The 26,476-nt window shown below is 42.1% G+C and overlaps 1 protein-coding gene across 2 annotated transcripts in view; it reads right to left on the bottom strand.

The window, feature by feature from the left end:
- The window catches only part of LOC147692372 (cytochrome P450 2G1-like), a 312,091-nt gene that overhangs the window by 23,122 nt on the left and 262,493 nt on the right, over positions 1 to 26,476 (bottom strand). For both annotated transcript variants that reach the window (XM_086938594.1, XM_086938595.1), the window contains 2 exons: positions 20,612 to 20,753; positions 1,128 to 1,315 (listed from right to left, as the gene is read on the bottom strand). In XM_086938594.1, the coding sequence (XP_086794720.1) occupies positions 1,128 to 1,315; positions 20,612 to 20,753 (330 nt within the window). The remainder of the gene's footprint in view (positions 1 to 1,127; positions 1,316 to 20,611; positions 20,754 to 26,476) is intronic.

Below are 26,476 nucleotides of genomic sequence, written 5' to 3'. Positions count from 1 at the left end.
GTAAGGAATTTATTACAGTTCCGTTAGAGACATGATGATTGATAATAAATGTTTGCTTGACTAAACTACTGAGGTTCCTATCAAATTCAGTGAAAGGCCCACCCTCCTTATAGCTTGGTATGATGTCCTTAAAACAATTGATAACGTTTCTGCATCTTAAAACACTTTCTACCTTCGTGTTTTCACAAAAACTCCACTTAGAGGCCACAACGCCAGTACACTCCCTCAAAATATTTGGCCAATGACTTGTTTCCAAAAGCCCTTACACTTGGTGTCACAGAGGGCTACCATTTCCCATTTCTCTTTTTCACTTTTTTTACTTAACCTAAACCAGAACATTCATTCCCCCTTAATTTCTTCACCTTTCATACTCAGCTGTACATTGAAAGAACACTCTTCTGCCTTTCAGATAGATTTGTGTTACACAAATGCCACAGGTGCATGCATATAGACTTAAATTACAGGCTGTTCAAATACATTCTTGAACACTAACAATTCACTTTCAGGAAATAAGCCATCCAGTATTGGAAAGTCAAAAGGTGGCTAGACATAACAAAAGAATGGAATATTCCTTGTATAAGGCTGCACTGCCTTGAACCACCCTTTACTCAAAAATAAAATCAACAATCTCACACTTTGACCATAGCCACATCACAAATCTGCTCATCTCACAATAAGGTCCTTGAAGTCCAAAACATCACCAGTAGGACTTTTAATCAAATGTTCAAGTTACTCAACAGTAGGACTTTTAATGAAATGTTCACGTTAATCCCCTACAAAGACAATGATTGTACAGTAGCTGCCTAAATACTGATATACTGCCATATTTGCAACTGAGCAACCTGCTGTTTCACCTTTCCTCATTAATTTTGCTTCTCATGTTTGTGAGGTGCAGAACTGCATACAGAGGAGACATTTCTATACCCTTGCATGCTGCATAACTCCAAATCCAACTATTTGACTTAGTCACAAACTCCATCATGGTAGATTACAGACTGTCTGAATCATTCACTAGCTTACCCTGATCATAGATAAACTACTTAGACATCAAAGTAATGTAATTCTATTTTCACTGTTAACCAACTAAAAGACAAGTAAGGTTTGAAAATGAAGATAAAAGAAAGTACCTTAGGAATGATGTACCCCCGGAACTCCATATCCCGAGTCACTGCATGAGGAACCCCCATTGGTAGAAGGTCACAGAATCGTTGGATCTCATGCATCACAGCATTTGTATAAGGCATATTGGTTCGGTCCTCATAGGATGGATGTCGGTGTTGGCCAACGATGTTGTCAATTTCCTCGTGGACTTTCGCTATCAAATACATAGAATCATATTTGAGCAATATACAAGGAGTACACAACATCAAAACCCTCCATCCTGACATTTTTCAATATAGTACATCATATAGGTTTGTTCCACATTTCATACCAGTGGCTGCAGCTGAAACCAAACGTCTTACCAACTGATATAGCACATAGGCTTTGCCAGGCTTGCTTTCAAAAGATTGAATAGTAGCCTCAGTATTGTGAACTATGGACCTTTACAAGGAGTGAATATTTTTATATAGTATGGGAATAAACAACTGAAAAGGGGAGATTTCCTGTAAGTAGACATCATTGGGTGAGTGCCTGTTGACATCTTTTGAACATTTATTCAGACAAAATTATTACAAAAATAAAGGAATTGAACCAGTACTTCCTCAACTCATTCAACATACCACTACTTTCTATATAGGGGTATCCCACCTCCCTTGAAGATACCACGTGAATCAGCTAAAGCCAATCAGCATAAATCACTCGCCTCCTTTCCTACAAGCTCCTCCTATTAACCCTGCAATAGAGAGGGAAATGGCCCACAATACTGCCAGTTCCTTTTGATTGCCTCCTCAGAAAGTCACCACACAAGATTCAGCAATATAAAGAATAAACAAATGGAACAAAACCTGCAGTAAGCACTGTGGCTGCTGGGCTCATTGAGGTGAGTCCCTTGCTGGCTTTCTGTTGCCACATGGTAAGTATTAAAGATTGTTTGACAACCTTATAACCTCTTTTTTTAACATTCACCATGCTTATTTATAAAAATAAAAATAGTTTAGTGACTTCTCCAGCATGCAAAGCTGTTTATCTGGGCCGCGGGAATTCAATCATGAATCGTCACAGTTGTGGCCCATATCTATTGCTAAAGCAGTTGTGATATTTTTTTCCACCACATTTAAATTGTTATCTTGGCTGTGGATTAATATTTTTGTTCCTGCAACCCAATTCATTATTTGCAGCTTGTCCCCAAAATACGAAGTGGTTGCGGTATTCTTTGACCCTATTTGCCTTATTAGCTTTTGTTTTCTCCATCCTCTTTCCATGTGGATCTTCTCTAAATGGGGACCGTCTCATCTCTGTGGGAGGAGTCGCACACAAGACTGTTACTAAAAATAGAGAAACAAGAGAATATTTATAGTGTTTTCCTTTTGTAGGTGAACCATGCTTGGGGACGTAGCTCATTGATACTGGGTAGTGCTACATCTGATATTAGTAGATGCTCCGTCTTTTGTAACATTTATCAAGGAAACAGCTTCAACATGGCTGCACACAGAATGGTATAGTGCTGCTGACCTGCATTGAGGCACTTCTCTTTCTTACTGTGTGTTAAAAAGCCTTGGAATGTGTCAATAAATGTTTCCTGAGGCAAGTAAGTATTCCTAAATTAGACTGCATTACCCAGTATGTAGTCATTGTATACCTCTTCAATTCCTGGTGGCACTGCACACATAATAATGTGCTGCATGGCTAAATACGTGTAAGGTTCCAAAGGTGAGACCTATTGGCTATGGCAATGCTTGTTTATATTCTTGCTGGTTTACTGCTTTCATGAAACACAAGCCAGTCCCCTTGGATGGGTTTCTCCACTGTCTCATTTGATAGACCTGTCTCTCTGGGACTCCCCCACTCTGTGTTATCGGTTGGTGTTTTGTTTTTAGGATTTGTTTTTTGTTCTATTTCCATTTTTCCTATTATGTTTTTCACTCTTGTTTACTGATCTCCTTCTACATATGTTCTATCTTGATTTATTTCCTATTAGTCTTTAAAATCCTTTCGTGTTATCCTTCTATCCGCTTATGTAACCCTCGAACCAAGTGGCTCACTGCCTACTTCACCCACACTTTTCAGCTCCTTCAGTTTCCTCTCCAATAATCATAACCAGATCTAATTATATGATTCATAGATATTCAACTGTGGTCACCATGAAAGAAATCTAGATTAATGCCAAAGGCCTTTACCATTCAGTGAAACTAAAGGAATTATCTGACTACTGCAATAGGCGACATAGATTTGTTTCAAGAAACCAAAATAGGATGTTTTGCTGGGGCTAGGTCCATGACTTGACGTGTTCTGCAGTGATTGCAAGAAAAATGGTGTCCGTACTCTCATCTTGAAAAGTTCGGGACTATCCATAAGTGCCTCAGAACAGGATAACGAAGGAAGATGGCTAATCATGAGACTTGATTTAGGTATATGCTCTAGGTGTTTATGTCTCCAACATAGATGATCCTTAATCCTGGACTGCGTTAAACTCTAAACGTGTTCTACTCCCAGCTGCTTCCCATATTATTGTAGATGGGGAATTCAGCAACTGACAATAAATAATAAATAATAAATAATCCCCTTATAAATACAGACCTCCCAAAGGCTCAGAAAAACCTGCATAATATCTGCTCTTCCCTTACATTAATGGATGTTTGGCTTCTGCATAAACCTACAGGACGCATTGTCACCAACAATAGTTTCTCAAGGACTAAGGGGCATAATTACCAAAATATCACACAGCGCTACAAGTCACCTAGCAGTGCTGCACACCCTTCAGCCAGAATCCAGATTAATGTTTCAAACCCAGAATGGTTTACCCTCCATCAAGGCACTATTAAAGGCTGCCCGCTGTCTCCTATTTTATATCTGCTGCCAATAGACCCTCTCCTTCTATCCTTAAACACATTTTCTCATAGTATAGGTTTTAGCTTTAGCAATTCATGCTGTAAAACTGCAGTTTATGCTGACGACTTGTTGATTTTCACTGAAGAAGCTGACTCTGTTATCCCAGCCATTCTGAACATCATTCAAGACTTTTCTTGTGTTCAAAACAGTTTATTGAGTTTTCATAATAAGCAATAAACAATACATTCAAGACTTTTCTAAATGTTCAGGATACTCCTTAAATATAGATAAGACTGAGCTTCTACCTCTCAACCCCCTTTGTGTCACCATCTGCATTAGTAGCACTGTACTAAGCAGTGGCCGATTACCAAATAGGCAAAGTAGGCACTGGCCTATGGGCCCCACTCCTTTTAGAGACCCCGCCACAACGGATCAAAATAATATTGATTTGATCTTAAAAGGAAATTGCAATGAATCTTTCTTGACTATTGTTGCTAAGAGACAAAAAAAATGAATCAACTCAAGGAAACGAAAACTTTACATTAAAGACTATCTAGAGAAAATACTGTAGTAATGGTGTTTAAACCAGAGACATCAGATTCACGTAACAGTTTGTGTCTTAAAAGCACATCTTGTATAAGCATGGGCGGAAAATCCGTTCCGCTAGCGGATTTTGCGGATTTTCGGGAAATTCGCAATCCGCGAGATTCGCGAATCTCCCGCAAAATCCGCAAATCCGCGAGCAGCGGATTTTGCTCGCACTGCTCGCACTGTTCGCGTGAGTTCGCGCCCCGCGAATAAGTGCAAAATTGCAGAAATACGCTCTTAGCAAAACTGAAAGTAACTACTTACCAGGTTCAAAAGTTCAGGCTCATCATTAGTAGCCATTTCCTGTAGTGCTTCCTGAGGGGCCCCTCCAGAGTTCAGTTGCCAGTTGAAACTATTATGTGACCCTGCTCTGAACCTCAGAATAGTTACATATATGCCACAAAGGTCCTGAATTACAGCTAAGGGAGACAAGCAGGAGCCAGGCTGGAAGTTAAAATCCATTAATCAGCCCCTAATTCATTATTGTCAGTTGGGGCAGGGCAGGTGTTGTAACTAATTTTGCAACAATGAAAGCACTTAGCAAGTGCAAAAGATCACTAATCAGGGCGCACTAAGGAAGCAGGTGCCAGCTAAAAAAATATTCTGTGACACATTAATCAGCCCCAAATTAATTCAGGTCACTTGAGGCAGGGAAGGTGTGCTTTGCTTTGCCGAAAATAATGTACACTGGACAACCAGAGGGTGTGGTGATGAAACAGAGGGTGGCATGGGTGGGCCAGAGGGTGGCATGAGTAGTCAGAGAGTGGCAGTGGTGACAGAGAGTGGCAGTGATGAAGAAGAGTGTCCCAAACAGGCTGGACACGTAGAAACAACAAGTTCGCAAAACTTGCGACCCGACAGGTAAGTTCGCAAATTGCGAAATTGTAAAAACCCTCGCGAACTGGCAGAAACACGGGCGAACACAAAAAAAACAAAATCCGCAAATTCGCGGGAATTCGCGGATTTTGCGGATTGCGAATCCGCAAATCCGCAAAATTCGCGAACGCGAGATCCGCAAAATTCGCCCATGCTTAATCTTGTAGCAGAATTCAGTTTGTAATAGTATCCAGTGCCTTGGGTATCAGGAGATAATTTGCGAAGGGTGCCTCAAACTGTCTACTGCCTAGGGGCCTCCACAAGGTTTAATCTGGCAATGGGACTACATTGGCAACCAAAATATATTAAAAACTTAGGTATCTGGTTCAGCAGGAACTGACAGAAGACGTAAAATTAAACGAACAAAAAAATATTCAGACAATCAGAGATCCTATTTCCTCTTAAGCCCCTAAACACATTTAGAGGTGTGGTCGAATAGAAACGTTAAATATGATAATCACTCAGTTAATAAACTTTTTATCTAGTATGTTGTCAATATACCTCTCCAACTCTTTTTTCTCTGCCATTACTGCATACTTCCCATTAAAAAACAAAAAATCCAGAATCACATAAAAAAACTCAAATATGTTGAAGTTGGTTGCAATCTACCAAACTGGTTAAATTACTAGACAACATACCTTGGTACTCAGGGTGCTCAATGGCTAATTGATAAGCCTTCACCTTATCCTCCGAGCCTAGTTATCCAGTGATATCTCTGCTCTCCCTGTCCTACAGTATCACTCTTAACAATGTCACAGCGCAAGTTTCCCCACTCAAAACAAACACTTCTAGCCACTGCTAAAGTCTTAAAATAAGTAGACAATCACGTCTCCACTCATCAATAAATCTACGTTCTTGTTATTATGGAACAAGAATCTAACGCAGACAACTAACTCTTTCACAGGTACCCCCCATCTGGGCAACAATGGTATATCACTCAATAAAGATCTCTACCATGGCTCAGAACCTCTAAATTTTGCCACTTTTCAGTCAAAATTCTCCTTAGCTAACATTAAGTTCTACAATTCCCTGCAAATAAAAGTGAAGTTGAAAAAAATCATCTATGAAGTGATGGTATCTCCTCCAGCATACCGTTGAAGAAAAGTGGCAAAAAGAGGATAATCGCTAGAATAACGTTGGTCTTTGTAGTGCAATGGCTCTGTTCGTAGCATATTCTAATTGTAATGAATTTATTCTAATTACCTTTTTGCATACTATAAGCAGCCATGATATGATGGTACGCATCGGTGTGATGATACCGAAAATTTGATGACTGGATATTCCTGGGAGGATGGTAAAAGGTTTTGCTATAATTTGGGTGTCCTTGGCATCATATTACTTGTCTCTGCTCTAATTTTGGAACTCACAATATTGGTGGCAATTTTTTCAATACTGTGAACACCTATGTAGTGATGATTTCAAGCATAATGCTGGACCTGGTTTTATGAGCTAATCATTGGCATCATGTGGGCATCCATAGCATGATGATGGTACCCACTTCTCGCTGATGCTGGCCTAGGTATAATAGTGGTAATTTCTGATTTACTGTGACAATCTTTAGAGTGATGCTGTCCGCCACTGACTTAAGGATTGATGGTCCTGCTCGTGACATACTGTTGGCCCTTGAATCATGATGGCAAATACTTGCATATTATGGGCACATCATCTGTTAGATGTAAGTAAAGTTGTAGATGGTGGTATGCAACTATCGTTAATGAGTTGAGAAACAGAGGCCTCTTGTATTTTATTGATGTGTTATCGAACCATGACCCTAGATTATGTCAATATTTGTAACAAGTTTCATTTGTCGATTCATTCATGCACTGATACTCAAATTTATATATTCATCTAACTCATTAATTGAGCCATGTACTCACCCATTTATTCATCGATCTACTCACTTGTTTACTCACCTGTCCAGCAATTTCTCATTCTTTCATTCATCCAGTCACCAATTCACACAACTTCTCATGCATATGTTGTCCCTGGCTCTAGGGGGTCAATATTTGCATTCCCTGTCATGACCACAAGCTTTTCCTGGCAGTGACAGACAGAAAAAAAGCCATCACATTGTCAGACCTAAATAGGGTGGGTATTATGATTAGGCCTGGACAGAGTTCCACAGAGCAGAACTCTGCGAAATGACAAAAAAACTCTGCCAATCTACATAGAGTTTCGTGAGTGGCCAAGTGGGTTTACCTCGCGCCATTCGCACAGATTTCTAGAGCTGGGTGTTTGTCCAGCGCTGTAAAATCAGCACGAACAGCATCCCACACAGCACAAGAGGGTGCTGCTTCTTTCTGCTGCTCAAGTAGAAGTTTTACTCAAGTGGCAGCTTCCTCAACGCAAACTTAAGGTTTCTCAACGTGAGCTGTAGCGACCATCAGCAACCGCCTGCATTGAGAAATGGACTAGTGTTGGATTTTCCTCGCTCGCACTTGCCAACTAACCGTTAGCGAGTACAAACAAGGAAAAAATTCTGCAGAGTACAAAAAACTTTGCACACTCCGCGAATGGTGCAGAGTTCACCGCCCAGGTCTAAGCATGATGGCGTCACCCCAAGGGCTCCTACTGCATCGGGCTGTCAGAGTATGTGTTCAGATGGCAGAGTGAATGGGAACACTGCCATCGAAAAACTGACAGTTTGCCCAACTCCTAATTCTGCTGGCGAACCAAGGGTTTGGTGGCCATGGTACTCCATCACAATTGTCCACCAAATTCTAAGGTTTACATATCATCAGGTTAGCGGAGGACATTATGTTCACAACCCAATGGACTACCACATGCTACATTTAGATATAACGTCCAGCCTAGTGGCCTATCATTGTAAATTGAAAGAAACCACAATCAAGGCTGTTCTTTTCAATGTACAACACGTTTTGAGTTTGTTCTTTCTGGCCCCAAACCCTGAAAGTTTTTCCCAGAGTTTGGGTTCATGAATGCTTTTTTCTGTCTCTCACTGCTACGTTTTTAGGTCTCGCCTGCCGATGCGCTTGCGCATTCGAGCTGGCGAGAGATATAGGGGCTTATCCAGAGTTTAACCAAACTGGCGATTTGACGCAGTGCACGTGAACACAAGTACGCGCATTCTCGCCACATGCATTTTTTTTAAGCTGTTTCATTGGCTCGTCACTTTAAGTCCTCCCACCCTCTCCCTATCCAGCTCGCGCTTCACTTAGATCACACCCGTGCACTTTTTAACGTTCTTTCATTGGCTCGTCACTTTAAGTCCTCCCACCCTCTCCCTCTCTATCTCGCGCCTCAAGCTGAACCCCCTCTTGCTCTCCAGCATGCTATCACGCATCCCACAGCCACCCAGTCCACAGCCTCTCTCCTATTGGCTCTTCACTTCACAGCCTCTCTCCCATTGGCTCTCCACTTAGTCCACGCTCTTTTCAGCTGACTCGCGCGCCTCAAGCTGATCAGCCCCCTTTGCTCTCCAGCACGCCATCATGCATCCTACAGCCACCACACTCATTCCACAGCCTCTCTCCCATTGGCTCTCCACTTAGGGCACGCTCTTTCCAGCTGACTCGCGCGCCTCGCGCGCCTCGCGCTGATCACCCCCCTTTGCTTTCCAGCACGCTATCATGCATCCCACGGCCACCCACCCCCTTCTCTCTAGCAGCCTCTCTCCCATTGGCTCTTTCTGCACGCTGAATTCAGCTGACCAGCAGACTCTCCCTGCGTGCGCCTCTCGCTCATACCACCCCACTCCCTCACACAGACTCTCCTTTCATTGGCTGTTTATTTTGCTGGCGATTTGATGCAGTGCACGTAAACACAAGTACGTGCATTCTCGCCACATGCATTTTTTAAGCTGTTTCATTGGCTCGTCACTTTAAGTCCTCCCACCCTCTCCCTGTCCAGCTCGCGCTTCACTTAGATCACACCCCGTGCACTTTTTTAACGTTCTTTCATTGGCTCGTCACTTTAAGTCCTCCCACCCTCTCCCTCTCTATTTCGGGCCTCAAGCTGACCCCCCTCTTGCTCTCCAGCACGCTATCATGCATCCCACAGCCACCACACTCAGTCCACAGCCTCTCTCCCATTGGCTCTTCACTTCACAGCCTCTCTCCCATTGGCTCTCCACTTAGTCCATGCCCTTTTCAGCTGACTCGCGCGCCTTGAGCTGATCACCCCTCTTGCTCTCCAGCACGCCATCATGCATCCTTCAGCCGCCACACTCATTCCACAGCCTCTCTCCCATTGGCTCTCCACTTAGGGCACGCTCTTTTCAGCTGACTCGCACGCCTCGCGCTATCCCCCTGCTTGCTCTCCAGCACGCTATCATGCCTCCCACAGCCACCCACCCTCTTCTCTCTAGCAGCCTCTCTCCCATTGGCTCTTTCTGCATGCTGCATTCAGCTGACCAGCAGACTCTCCCTGCGTGCGCCTCTCGCTCATACCACCCCCTCCCTCACACAGCCAAAGAAAGGAGTTTCTTTGGCTGTTTACCTTGTGCACGCTAACAACATGAAGCTCGCAGCCATTCTCCAATTTTACTTTAACACACACAACATTGTCATCCATCCATCCTACGACATCCATCCATTCCACTGCATCCATTCATTCATCTAACCATCCATCCATCCATTCATCCCCCTACTCCATACATCCATCCACACACTCCAACCATCCATCCAGCAACCCACTTAATCCATCCTTCACCCCACTCCACCCATATACCCATCCCCTCACTCCATCCATCTCCCCCTCTTCATCCATCAATACATCCATTCAGCCATTAAACCCACCACTGTATCCGTCCATCCCCCCACTCCATCCATCCATCTATACCCTGTCTCACTATTGCCCTACCTCTATTTATCCTTCACAATCACTCACTCTATCTATCTATCACCCTCACTATCCATTGCATCACCACAGTATACCTTATAGCCCCCACAACAATAATATACGCTACATCCACCCTCTCAACCCATCCATCCATCGATCCCCTCACTACAACCATCCATCCATCTACCTACAATAATCCATCCATCCAAACATCCATCCCACTGTGTCCATACATCCATACATCAAATTTACACAAAAAAAGCTTCTTTTTTGAGTCCCCTGACTCACCCAAGGTTTGCCCTAGGTGACATGCTTCATCATAGGGGCCATCCCAAGCATCTACTGCTTGAGGCGTGCTGCGACTTGCGAGGGACGTAGGAGCACTTTTAGTGTGCGACTATGTGAAGTGCAAAGTGTAGTGCAGTGGTGCTATGTGTATGTGTTAGAAACACCAACTACTGGCCTACAATAAATTTGATACTCTGCCTATTTAGTATGCTAAAAAATTAGGGTTACATGTAGCACCGACACACCATCACTCTGAACCATTCCAATATCACTCAACACCACAACATCACTCTGCAACACCACAAACAACACTCTGCACCAATACAACACCACTCAGTACCACCACAGCACTACCACACCAACAATTATCGACTCACCCGCATCACTCAACACAACACCAGCATCAACAAGCACCACCACACACCACAACAACATTACTCTGCACCATCACATTATCACTAAGCACCAACACATTAACACTATGCACCAACACAATATAAAATTCAACTATCACAGTAACAAACAGCACAACAGCGTCAAACAGCACCACTACAAAAGTATGTGCAAACAAAGAATGCAAAGTTGTGCTGTTGTGCTGCTGAGTGATGCTGCTCTGCTGCTAAATGACGCTGTAGTGATGTTCAGTGATGGTGTTGTGATGCTAAGTGTTCCTGTTGTGGTGCTGAATGATGCTGTGGTGATGCTAGGTGATCCTATGGTGTTAGTGAGTGATACTACTGTGTTCATGAATGTTGCTCAGGTGGCGGTGAGTGATGCTAGGTATGTTGCTGAGTAATGCTATTGTTGCGCGGGGTGATGCTAGTGTTGCAATGGTGTTGTGGTGGGGCAAAGTACACCACCACAGTACAAGGGTACAACAGCACAGCATCACTCAACATCACCATAGCACCACTCAGCACCACAACAGCAGCACTCAGAACAAACACAGCACCACTCATCAGCACAACATTATCACTAAAAAACACCACATTATCACTAAGCAACAACACACCATCACTCTGCACCATTACAGTATACCTCAACAACAACACAACATCACTCTGCAACACCAGAAAAACAACACTCTGCACCAATACAACACCACTCAGTACCACCACAGCACTACCACACCAACACCTATCGACACACCAGCATCACTCAACGCAACTCCAGCATCACTAAGCACCACCACACACAAGAACAACATTACTCTGCACCACCACATTACCAGTCAGCACCAACACATTCACATTATGCACCAACACAATAAAAAAATCAACGATCACAGTAACAAACAGCACAACAGCGTCAAACAGCACAACTACAAAAGTATGTGCAACAAAACAATGCTAAGTTGTGCTGTTGTGCTGCTGAGTGATGCTGCTCTGCTGCTAAATGATGCTGTAGTGATGTACTTTGATGGTGTTGTGGTGCAAAGTGTTCCTGTTGTGGTGCTGAATGATGCTGTGGTGATGCTAGGTGATCCTATGGTGTTAGTGAGTGATGCTAGTGTGTTGGTGAGAGTTGCTCTGGTGGCGGTGAGTGATGCTAGATATGTTGCTGACATGCTAGTGTTGTGCTGAGTGATGCTGGTGTTGAACTGATGCTGTGGCGGGGCAAAGTACACCACCACAGTAACAGGGTACAACAGAACAGCATCACTCACCATCACCATAACCATAGCACCACAACAACAACAGCAGCAGTCAGCACCAACACAGCACCACTCATAAGCACAACATTATCACTAAAGAACACCACATTATTACTAAGCACCAACACACCATCACTCTGAACCATTCCAGTATCACTCAACACTAAAACATCACTCTGCAACAACACAAACAACACTCTGCACCAATACAACACCACTCAGTACAACCACAGCACTACCACATCAACAATTATCTACACACGAGCATCACTCAACACAACACCAGCATCAACAAGCACCACCACACACCACAACAACATTACTCTGCTGTTGTGCTGCTGAGTGATGCTGCTCTGCTTCTAAATGATGCTGTAGTGATGTTCAGTGATGGTGTTGTGGTGCTAAGTGTTCCTGTTGTGGTGCTGAATGATGCTGTGGTGATGCTAGGTGATCCTATGGTGTTAGTGAGTGATGCTAGTGTGTTGGTGAGAGTTGCTCTTGTGGCGGTGAGTGGTGCTAGATATGTTGCTGACTAATGCTAGTGTTGTGCTGAGTGATGCTGGTGTTGCACTGATGCTGTTGTGGGGAAAAGTACACCACCACAGTAACAGGGTACAACAGAACAGCATCACTCACCATCATCATAACCATAGCACCACTCAGCACCACAACAGCGGCACTCAGCACCAACACAGCACCACTCATCAGCACAACATTATCACTAAAGAACACCACATTATCACTGAGCACCAACACACCATCACTCTGAACCATTCCAGTATCACTCAACACCACAACATCACTCTGCAACAACACAAACAACACTCTGCACCAATACAACACCACTCAGTACAACCACAGCACTACCACATCAACAATTATCTACACACCAGCATCACTCAACACAACACCAGCATCAACAAGCACCACCACACACCACAACAACATTACTCTGTACAACCACATTATCACTCAGCACCAACACATTAACACTATGCGCCAAAACACAATTTAAAATTCAACTATCACAGTAACAAACAGCACAACAGCATCAAACAGCACCACTACAAAAGTATGTGCAACAAAACAATGCTAAGTTGTGCTGTTGTGCTGCTGAGTGATGCTGCTCTGCTACTAAATGATGCTGTAGTGATGTTCAGTGATGGTGTTGTGGTGCCAAGTGTTCCTGTTGTGGTGCTGAATGATGCTGTGGTGATGCTAGGTGATCCTATGGTGTTAGTGAGTGATGCTACTGTGTTCATGAATGTTGCTCAGGTGGCGGTGAGTGATGTTAGATATGTTGCTGAGTAATGCTAGTGTGGCGCTGAGTGATGCTAGTGTTGCAATGGTGCTGTGGTGGGGCTATGTACACCACCACAGTACCAGGGTACAACAGCACAGCATCACTCAGCATCACCATAGCACCACTCAGCACCACAACAGCAGCACTCGGAACCAACACAGCACCACTCATCAGCACAACATCATCATTAAACAACACCACATTATCACTAAGCAACAACACACTATCACTCTGCACCATTACAGTATCACTCAACAACAACACAACATCACTCTGCAACACCACAAACAACGCTCTGCACCAATACAACACCACTCAGTACCACCACAGCACTACCACACCAACACTTATCGACACACCAGCATCACTCAACACAACTCCAGCATCACTAAGCACCACCACACACAAGAACAACATTACTCAGCACCACCACATTATCACTCAGCACCAACACATTACTACTATACACCAATACAACACAACTTTGGACAATCACAGTAACAAACAGCACAACAACGTCAATCAGCACACCACAACACTATGTGCAACAAAAGAATGCAAAGTTGTGCTGCTGAGTAATGATAGTATGGTGCTAAATGCTGCTATAGTGGTGTTAAGTGATGCTGTTGTGGTACTAAGTGTTCCTGTTGTGGTGCTGATTGATGCTGTGGTGATGCTAGGTGATCCTATGGTGGTAGTGCGTGATGCTGGTGTGTTAATGATATTGTGCTGGTGGCGGTGAGTGATGCTGGATGTGTTGGTGAGTAATGCTAAGTTGTGCTGTTGTGCTGCACTCGCAGAAAAATCATACAAAAAAATAACACTCTGCAACACCACTGCAATAACAAATACCAACATCTAATAACTACAAAAAATATACTTTTACTGAAAATAAAATATTATAAAAACATTAAAAAATAACAACTTAAGAAAGACACTGTGAATAAATAAATACAGTACAATAAACACTTTTTCATTCACAGTAATGTCAAAACTATCAAGACATGTCGCGAAAACATCACATAGAATATATACATTGCAATATATTAATGCAAAGCTACTTTGATACATCAAATCTAGAAAGTACATTACATTCGAAAAGTACATTACAATATATTTCGTCAAAAACGCTTTAATACATAGCACAAAATATTTAGCAACGGTGCAATTAAAAAACAATATGTACATAAGCAAAATCAAAGAGTAACACCATTGATCAGAGGTACATCCCAATCAATACTAAAAAAAATTGCTAAATATTCAGAAAGGTGTTAATTTATACATTGCACATGTATTAACCAGAAAGAATAAACATCAATACACTAAGTACACAAGGAATACCAAACAAAAATATAGAGATTTCTTCAATAAGTCACATAAAAATAACAAATTTACATACATTCTATAGGAACTGATTAACAATTAGCAGATCCACAATTTCGTAACAAACATAACTATAACCTAAGAACATAGGCAAAAGAAAATGCAGTCTCGATACACACATGTATAGAAAACATCAGAATAAATAATCCATAGAGAATTTTAGTACAATAATTGAAATATTTACATTTTACTGTCCAAATCATCTGCAACTACGTAAGAACTAGACACCTTTGGCACGCCAACATTCGCCAACATCGGGATAATTACACGTAAACGCACATCGAACGCAAAGCTACGTCACTAAACCGAACGATCACATGGCCTACAAATTACGTAACAAAGTAAACTAAACAAAAGTTACTAAACATACATTTATATACATTGGTACTGTTATATATAGCACATCCACTCTTTACAAAAGTACTCAACTAAATAATAAATACATACCCAAAAAATAAACATGTTGCTACTTCAAAACGTAACCAACCATTAACAAACAGAAAATAAATTTAAATTAAATATAAACACTATCAATAACACATTCAAGAAATGTAATAAATACATTTAAAACTTACAATTACCTGTCAAACGACGCAGCAACAAGACAGGAAGAACAATACGCCTTTCCCACGCGAAGAATCATGAAGATCTGGGAAATTACCTGATGACGCACGTCAAACGCAACGCTACGTCACTAAACGTAGCGCTGCGATTGGCTAGAAATTACGTCACGCCCTAAACAGATTGGAAGTTAAGGAAAAACTAGAACGCTAACCACAAAAAACGTCACAAACGTTAAAGGAAAACATAGCGTCCGCAATGTTTATAACCCAAATAATACATACGCGGATTAAAACAATAAAACAATAACATCATACACTTCAATAAAAAAAATACAAAAAACATACACACACATATGTGTAGAGGCAACGTGTACAATGCAGATTTAAGCTTCATATACTGTACATAAATTAACTAAAGATGACAAAAGTGAAAAATCTCAAAGACAGATGGCGTAGTGTTCAGAATGCTTTTATTTGGTTTTTCATCCAAAACACACTCCAACCTGTACTTTATAGGAAAACACAATATTACCATTTTTAACACTACGCCATCTGTCTTAGAAAATAATCACTCCTGCCCTCTATTGTTAATTTATGTACTGCATTTGAAACTTACATCAGCATAGTATACATTACCTCTCAACATATGTGTAGCACACCACTAATAAACATCCCAACAGCTACACGCACCAAGAGCACAGAGCATAACAACACCACACCAGCACTCTGCACCACCACGCAACACCACAGCATTACTCAAAAACAACACAGCATAAGTAGGCACAACAAGGTAAATACTAGCCAACACACCAGCAACACTCAAACCCAACACATCATCACTCATCGCAACATCATAATCACTACACCCAACACCAGCATCACTGTGGTCCCCTTCAGCATTACTGAGAGCAGCATCACCATCACTTACAACCACTCTACACCAACACAGCACCACTCAGCACCACCAAAGTATCAGGCAAAAACACAACAACATCACTACGCACCACTCCAACATCACTCATAGCCAACACTGCAACACTTAGCACCACCACAACATCACTCAGAAACACCAATTATCACAACAAAAATAATTATGCAACGCCACATTATAAGTACACACCACCACATTAAAAATCTAAACTCACACAGCAACACTCAGCAACACTACACCATCTCTCAGCAAGAAAAACAATATTTCCAGAACCAATTACATTTCAAACAGTAGAGGAGAATACAAATTAAATTTTAACTAAAATAAAACAAATCACAATTATGTAATATCACCAACATTACCAAAAAAATAAGAAGGGCCAAATTACAAGCACTAGAAAAGTACGATTACGCATAAAAAAAACTAACTAATAAATAAAACAATGTATTCGTGTAATGATGGACCAAATAACACGCCAAAAATAAAAGCCACACAATAATAACTTACTAACGAATAAACAACTCATAGAATTCTAATTAAAAGGCTAAACCTGTACATGCGCCGAAGAAAATAATCAAGTTCCCCAAAAAAAAACTGTTGGAAAAACGAACGGAAGTAAAACACTCATGTTATTAAAAATTCAAGACCAATACTGTACATACGATACCTGAAATAATAACCCAACACCTACTAAATACATACCGATTCAATATAAGCATGCCAATACTTTAATAAATTCAATTATTAATACATAACAGCTCATAAACAAAGGAAAATACTATTTACAAACACGAAAAATTACGCAAATTCAATAAATGTATGAAATTTACACATTATTATTATTATTATTATTAACGAATTTTGTACCGCGCACGGTTACCCAGAGGCATCCCAGCGCTTATAGAGAATCAGAGCAAGCTGCCTATGTGAAGCAGAACAGATTTAGAATTATTCTGGAAATAGATAAGTTTTCAAATGTTTCCTGAACCTGAGCAGGTTTGGTTCAGAGCGTAGTGAGAGTGGGAGGGAGTTCCAGGCGTGTGCAGTACATTAACAATAACTTTCAATCAATACATTGCTATACATTACATAAAAGTACATTAAAACATTGCAAATTCACAATTTAGAAAGTTCAATACATATTTAACTATATACTGAGTACATACTATAACGCAAAAAAGTAGCGATACACACATGTCGAAGATTACTAATAAAAAGTCATAATAATGAAAATAAACCTCTACATAATCAATAATACATTAAATACTATTAAAATATAAACTTACCTGTCAAACGACGCAGGAAATAGACCGGAACAACAACACGCCTTTCCCACACGAAAGTAACCGAAGATCTGGGAAATTCCCAATTGACGCACGTCAAACGCAACGCTACGTCACCAAACGTAGCACTGCGATTGGCTAAAGATTACGTCATACATCAAACACATTCACACTACACTAAAAGACTAGAACGCTAAACACTAAACGTAAATCACGTAAAGGAAACACATAGCGTCCACCATTTAAAAAAAAAAACTTTATAACCAACGTTACAACACGAAACATTAACACACAGAACACATACTTAAAAAATATATACATACACACACATGTTACAATAAAAAAAAAACATGCAACACACTAACACTCACACATCACATCTAACAATTACAATAAAAAATCACACACAAAGCATAACGCCACAACATATAATACACTAAATAACAAACATATACACAACAGCATTAATACACACCATCACAGCAACATGTCAGCAACAGCATAGCACCACTCACAACTAATACAGCATTAATCACCATCAAAAAAACAAAAGTCAGCACAACGACAGCAACACTCAGTTACACCACAGCAACACTCAGCAAAACACATGTATCATTAAACAACACAACAACATCACTGTACAACACCAAAGCAACATTCAGCACCAGTCCAGCATCACTCTGCAACACACCAGCATTACTTAGCGCAACACCAGCAACACTCAGCACCAACACAACATCATTCAGCACCACATAAAAAAAAACAATCAGCTAAACAACATTAACAATACCCATCACAACATTTACTATATGAACAACAACTGCATCACCACAACACCACTCAACAACACCACAACATCACTCAAAAAAAAAAGGGACACAACAAAAAAACATTATCAATCTTGCTGTCACTGAAACGCCCTCACTCTACTACTCTACCACCCTCACTGTACAGACATCAATCTACCACTCGACCGCACTTACTCTACCGCTTGCACGCCCTCACTCTACCTCATTCACTCTACTGCCCTCACACTCTCACTCTATCCAACATCACTCTACAACTCAACAGCTCTTCCTCTACCACTCTATCACCCTCACTCTACAACCCTAACTCTAACACTCTACCGCTCTCTCTCTACCACCCTCACGCTATCAATCTACCTCCCTTACGCCCTCAATCTTCTACCCTCACTCTACCTCCCACACTCTACTGCCCTGACTTTACCACTCTACCGCCCTCACGCACTCACTCTACAACACACACTATACCTCTATACCGCCCTCACGCACTCACTCTAATGCTCTCACTTTACCACTATAACGCGCTCACTCTACCACCCTCACGGCCTTCACTCTACCATCCTCACTCTAACACTCTACCTCACACACTCTACCACTATGCCACCCGCACTCTACCACTCTACCACCCTCACTCTACCAATCTACCACCATCACTCTATCCCCCTCACTCTACCACTCTACCGCCCTCACCCTAATACTCTAACGCCCTCACTCTACTGCACTCAATCAACCACTCTACCAACCTCACCCTAACACTCGACCGCCCTCACTCAACCACCCACACTCAACAACCCTCACTCTACAACACTCACTCTATCCTGCTCATTCTAGCACACTCACTCTAACGTCCTCACTGACTCTACCGCAATCACTGACTATACCGCCCTCTCTCACTCTACAACTCTCACTCACTCTACGAACATCAAACACTCTATCTCACTGACTCACTCTATCGCCCTCCCTCACTCTATCGCCCTCCCTCACTCAATCGAACGTCATCACTCTACCGCCCTCCATCACTCTACCATCCTCAAACACTCTATCGCCCTTCCATCACTCAATCACCCTCCATCACTATATTGCCCTGTCTCACTCTATCGCCCTCAAATACTCTGTCGCCCAACATCAATCTACCACCCAACATCACTCAATCTCCCTCCCGCACTCTATCGCCCTCACTCTATCACCCTCCCTCTAACGCTTTCCCTCTATAGTCCAACCTCTATCGCCCTCCCTCTATCTAACATCCTCCCTCTATCTATCTATCGCACTCACTCTAACTAGTGCAACAACATAGCATCACTCAGCATCACCACAGCATCACTCAGGGGCACCACACATCACTATGCGCAACAACAGCATCATTCAAACGCCACAGCATAACTTTTATCAACAACACCATCAATATGTCCAACAATTCAACAACAACTTGTTCAAATATTTACTACCAATGTTTCAAAATTTACTAAAAATGTCAGAAAAATATGATACATTTTTTCACTTCTGTTCATGTTAAAACATTTTAATTTGTCAGGTCAATACATGTAAGACAGGGTGGAACTATATAGTGTACCTTTACTAATGCTATACATGTAACATGTACACATTTTAAAACTATTGACATTTCTAATATATTAAATAATACTTTTAATTTTAGCAAAAAAGAAACAAACATTTTCAAGACCAAAAACTCAAACTTTTCTATTGCGAGACCTATTGCATTTCCAATGCTTGTTCCTGGTGGTGATAGACAGGAATAAAAAGACATTACCCAGTCGTTCCCAAATAGGGTGGGCAGTGTAGTGTCCTTCCTCTGGCAGCACCTACGCTTCAGGGCCGTCAGTGGAAGTTTTCAATTAATGGAGCCAACTGGGAATCTGTTGACTGAAAACGGGAGGTCTGCCCATCTCTAAATGAGGCAGGCAGACCAAGGGTTTGAAGGACAGGGTACTCTGTCGCATTTGTGAAAAAATACCCAGTCCAACAAAACTCTAAGACTCTCAATCTGGTCCTAAACTTAGAAGAAAAGCAATGCAAGAAAACAATTTAAAATCTAAGTATTAATGTAAAGAAGTTTTGTTTAAAATAAAACACTCTAAGGGAAAGTGATGGTATCACGTTTTGGGAGAAAGCATGAAGGACACTATTTTCATGTAATTAGTAATATTCAAGTAAATGCACGCTGTCAACTTTTCCACGGTATGCTAACCTTGAACATCTGGGTGTTTCAAAAGCATTAGTAACCCATATTTCATAGTCGTGCTGATTGTCTCGATACCACCAAAGGTTAGATCCATTATTGTTGGAATTAAGTTCTGAATGTGAAATTCTGATAATGGGTTTTCCTTTTCCTGAAAAGAAAAATCATAAAATATTGTAAAGGAGCAGAATTGCCAAAATAAAACACTATAGGAAACCGGTAGTCATTCACAAGGCAATTTAAATAACATGAATTAATCAAAAAAAGGGAGACGGGGAGACCCAAAGAAGTTAGCAGGAACATTTTCTTATTTACAAGTAGTTGTAACAGCCCTACAGTACATTAATGTAAAAGTAACCTTAAGTGGGTTGTGTACTAGATGTACTTGTGACAGTGAGCGGCGCAGTGACACAATGAGGTGAAAAAACAGTGTCAATGGCGCAGAAATATAGACAGAAATGGTGGTCAATAACACAAATGAAATTATATATAGAATAGGCATAACGCTCTAAATTATTTAGATTGACCACATTGAGGCCAAGGATAACGCTGGGTGGTCGACGTGGTTTTGACCTTTCTTAGTTTAGGTCATCATCAGGATCAGGTTACTTGGATTTGTTATAGTGCTGAATTATGAGTGGTCCTAGTCAGGGGGAGGGCGATCAGAAGGAATCTGCCTGCAGCATTAAAACATGTGGGACAACGTAGGGAACAGTGTAGTCCCCGTGAAAGGCAAAGAAATGGCAGGTATGCACAGTCACATCAATGTTGAACCAGTACTTCGGCACCTGAGACGAGACACTTCATTCAACCGTCCTCATTTCTTCCCAGCCGTACTGCTCTGACCGCGATTGTTCCCTGCGGCACAGCTTGACTATTTCCCCAGCGTATGAGTTCTAACAGACGGACAGCAAATGGCTACAGCGGTGGGTTGACGCAGAGCTTCCTTCCCGCTCACTTGGAATCTACCAAATAAGTTTGGTACCACCATCCAGCTGACATTCTTAATTTCTCCGGGACATCGTGCTTAACATTGATGTGACTGCGGATACCTGCAATTTCTTTGCCTTTCACGGGGACTCCACTATCCCCTCCATTGTCCCACATGCGCGCAGTTAGTACGATTACTGATGAAATAGATAGGGCTGAGCGCCGCCTATCTTTAGGATCTGGTATGGTGGCAGAAGGGTTGGTTGGTGCAAGGGTGCCTGCATTTGCACTAGGCAGCAGTTTGTGTGTCAGGGCAGGCAGAGAGCTGCTTGATTGATATGGTGCATTCCTGTCCTCTCCTTTTCACGCAGCACAGCAAAGAGTCTTGCTGCGATGTATGAAATATTTATAAATATGGCCCTTAATATTTATGTCATGCCAAGGAAAAGGCACAATAAAGGTGGCACAATAACAAATGGCATTTGTAACAATTGTAATAATAAACAACATAGATTTATACCATTTTCCCCTACACTCCAAAGGTCAAACTTCATATTATTACTTTGGTAAATCTTAATTTAATTCAGAAAATAATACGCAAAGCCTGAAAAAAACAATTTGGGACTTTCTTTACAAAAGAAAACAAATAAAGCCATACCAATAAGGACTAGCCATTGCACACATTTAACCCGTTGTGCTCTAGTTTTTATTACCTTTGTTTATACCTACGGTCAATGAAAACACAGCATGGCATAAACTACCCATTTACACGCGCTAAGTGCAGTATGCTATTTATTACCATTATTGAGGGAGGGGAGGGTCATCATGACCACTATAGGCCTGCCTTTTTGTGAGTCATTGAGTCATGGGCACTCTTCACACACAATAATGATAATAAGTGGCAAATTGCATTGTGTCAGCAATCGAGATTCTGTAGTTATTGTACCATCGAAAATGCATTTTTGATCAATTAACATGTAATGAATCTGCACAAAAGTATGCATATTCCTGGAGAAAAGGATATGGTTTGACATGCCAAGTCCCGTATTGATCTGCACAAGGAAAACCTTTGAAGGAGGACGAGGTAACAAAGTTCCATTTTATATTCAAGCTTTCAAAGAAAATCCACCACAGTACGAAATGATGAATGTGTTTTTTTTATTTAGTATATATTCTTTCAGTAGCTTTGTAGATCCTAGCATTTGAGAAATAAGTTGGGTGGACATCGAAGCGTTAACATTTAGGAAATCTCAGGCATTAAAACTCACAAGCCAGAAACTAAAGAGTTCTGTCAATCAGATAAAAAAAATCAAGAGTGTGATGGGCAAATAGATGGCTTCAATGATCTTTATTTTCCACAATCTCGGAGTTCAAGAATTTGCAAAATACATGAAATACGCATAGTGGAAACAAAAGCCAGTGAAATAAGGGACGGCATGATGCCTGAATCCAAGTACCAGATTGGTTTAACTGTCATTACGGAACCATGGAACATTGTCTGAAAATAGTAATAAAATGCATTTAGCAGTTGCTGAATCTGGAAAAGTACTGATATTTGAAAGCCCAGGATATCCATTTTATGTTTGGTACTATTTTACCACATTTTCAACTTTCAAAACATTCTTGAATTCCAAAATAAATAAGAATCAAGAAATATGTACTTTTTTTAATAAAAAGGTATTATTAAAGTGGATGACAACTGCCTGTGGTGGGTCCACGTTAAACAGCCAGTGATCAAGGTAGGGGAAGACTGGGACTTCAGATCTCCAGTTATAAACTGCCATCTTTTTTATGAACACCCGAGAGGCACTGGCGAGGCCAACAGGCGCACAAGAAACTTAAAAAAGCTCCTGGCCCACTGTGAGCACAGCATAGTGCCTTTGGTCCTACAGGATGGAGATGTGAAAATAGCGTCCTGCAGGTCCAACCCTTTCATCAATTATCTGGGGTTTAGGGCAGACAAAACCTGTGCCAAGATGAGCTTCTTGATTGTGTCCTTCCAAATGAAGGAGGCCTCTATCCTTTTTCAGCACCAGAAAGCAGTGGGCATGACAACCATGGTCCACTTCTGACATTGGCACCCTCTCTAGGGTTCCTTTGGCCAAAAGAGCCTGTACTTTTGTTGTAAAAGGGACAAACGGTCCTCTGACAACCGATTTAGGAACAGTGGCAAGGGCAACGGGGTATCCAATAATGGAAGTGAGTAACCCTATTAAATGATGTGTAACACCAACTTGTCCAAGGTGAAAGCATGCCACCCTGGCACTAAGTGTAGGATCCTGCCACCTATAGGGTAGGTGTATGTTGCTATGGACTTGCTACAGAAGCTTAGGGATTGCAGCAGCTGGGGTCCAGTTGACTGGGCTGCACACTGCTTCAGGTGCCTGTGGGAACCTTGGAAATGGTCACAGAGTGGCTGAGTAGTTTGCAGCAGTGGCTGACAGTACTAGAACCCCCTGCCAAAGCCACATTAAGGGCAACAATGAGAAGGCATCTGACATTGCACTGCAGACAAGCCCAGGGAACATGCTGCAGCCCTACTGTCATTTAACAGCTCAAGTGCATAATCCGCCTTGTTCCCAAAAAGTTAAGAACTGTCAAAGGGCAAGTCCATGAGGCTGGATAAGACATCAGTGTGAGAAATTAGGTTTTTTGTTGAGGGGGTTAGACCCTTCTTAATCAACAACCACAATTCTCCTTATTTATTTATTTATTTATTTATTTATTTACGCAACTTTTATAGCGCGACAAATACCCGAAGGTGTCTCGGCGCTGTGGAGCAACAAAGGTTCATCATCCTACCATCTTCTCACTGGTTAAACAACCATGTTTTCAGAAGCCTACGGAAACTAATCAGATTCGGAGCGGCTTTTATGGCAGTTGGCAGAAGGTTCCAAAGTTTTGGAGCGGCCACGAGAAAGCGCCTATCGCCCCAGGTGACTGATCTTGTACGTGGCACCGGCAGAAGACTGGTATTGGCCGATCTAAGTTGCCTTCTGGGGGTATAGAGCTGAAAAGCTTCGATCAAGAATCTGGGTCCTGTGCCATGTATGGCCTTATAGGCAATGCAGAGGGCCTTGAATTTAACGCGGCTCTCAACTCTCAGCCAGTGAAGCTGGCGAATACCAGAGGTGGTAGATTTGCGGCGAGGGATGTTGAGGAGAATCCTAGCAGCCGCGTTCTGAATAGATTGGAGCTTCATGATGACACGCTTCTGAGTGTGGAGGAAGAGAGCGTTCCCATAATCTATTTTTGAGAAGACTAAGGTAGAGACCAGAGTCTTCCCAGCTGACGAAGGGAGATAAGGTAGCAGCTTCTTGATCTTTTTCAAGATGTAGAATGAAGATGACACAACCTTATTAACATGGAGGTCAAAGACCAGCTTGTTGTCGAAAATCACTCCCAGGTTTCTGGCTTTTTCCACTGGGACAGGTGGATGGCCGAGCATATCTAGCCACCAACCGAGAGACCATTCAGGAGAAAGTTTTCCGAAGGTCATGATCTCGGTCTTGTCCGAGTTGAGCCTGAGGCAATTCAGGGCCATCCAGGTACTGACCTCGAGCATAGCTTTCTGGAAGTTGGCTGCTACGGTAAGGCCATCCTTGTGGATACCCAGCACCAGCTGGGTATCATCTGCATACGATGTTAACTGTATCCCATAGGCCTTTATTATCCTCGCTAAGTCCGCTACATAGATGTTAAAGAGCATGGGACTTAGCGAGGAGCCTTGTGGGACTCCACAAGGGAGTGCAGAGATGGGAGAGTAAAAGTCTCCGAGCCTTACTGTCTGGGTACGGTTTGCCAGGAAGGATGAAATGAGATCCTTAGCCCGACCATTTATCCCCAGAGTTGTGACACGGTCGACAAGAGTGACATGGTCGACCGTGTCAAAGGCTGCCGACAAATCCAAAAGGATAAGAACAGCCGCCCCTCCCTGATCCATGATCGTCCTGATCTCATCAGAGGCCTTTATCAAGGCGGTCTCTGTTCCATGCCCTCTCCTGAATCCAAACTGCGTTTCGTCGAGAAGTTGGTGAGTCTCGACGAACTCTGAGAGCTGCTGATTCATCAGATATTCGCATACTTTGGCAGGAAAGGGCAGGCACGCAATTGGTCTATAACTTGCGACAGCAGTAGGATCTAAGGACGGTTTTTTTAGGAGGGGTTTAATAACAGCCTTCTTCCATATACTAGGAAATTGGCCTGTTAGGAATATATTATTGCAGATTTCCATCAATGGGAGTGAAATCACTTCAGTGAGTTTCTGCATCACGGACGGGGGACAGGGGTCCAAGGGAGAGCCTGATTTAATGGTGGAGATGATTTTGATCACATCCTGATGTGAAACAGGTGAAAAACAAGAAAAGGAGTCGGGATTAGGGTGTGACAGTATTTCTTTCCTGCTGTCACCTCTATGTTCAGTTCTAATGTCATTTCCAAATGAAGCGTAAATATCTGCAACCTTAGTAGTAAAGAAAATGGCCAGTTCATTGCAGAAAGTCTGTGAGGCCTCCACTCCAGGTCCAGTGGAGGGGGTGGACAGGGTGGTGACAACAGCGAAAAGTTCTCTGGCAGAGTTAGCAGCAGTCTCAATTTGTGCTGAATAAAAGACTGTTTTCCGGGCCAGGATCGCCTTTTTATAGATCATAAGAGCGTCTTTATAAGATTGTCTGGCTGTGTCACAGTAAGCTTTCCTCCAGCACCTTTCTAAATTCCTACAATGTTGGCGATGTAGGCGGAGATCTTCATTATACCAGGGGGCCGAAGGAGATACTCTATTTGGTTGCATAAATTTCTCTGGGGCCACTAGATCAGCGGCACTTCTGATCCAGTCCTGGAACCCCGAAGCTGATGGTGACAAGCTATTTCCTCCCTGAGGACAGGAGGAGGCCAAGGAATGCAACATCTGTGGGAGATCTGCAGTTTTCCAGGCCCGGGTACCTA

This window comes from Lissotriton vulgaris, chromosome 9 (assembly GCF_964263255.1).
Source record: "Lissotriton vulgaris chromosome 9, aLisVul1.2, whole genome shotgun sequence".
NCBI lineage: Eukaryota > Metazoa > Chordata > Amphibia > Caudata > Salamandridae > Lissotriton > Lissotriton vulgaris.
This window is presented reverse-complemented; position numbering and strand designations above follow the sequence as displayed.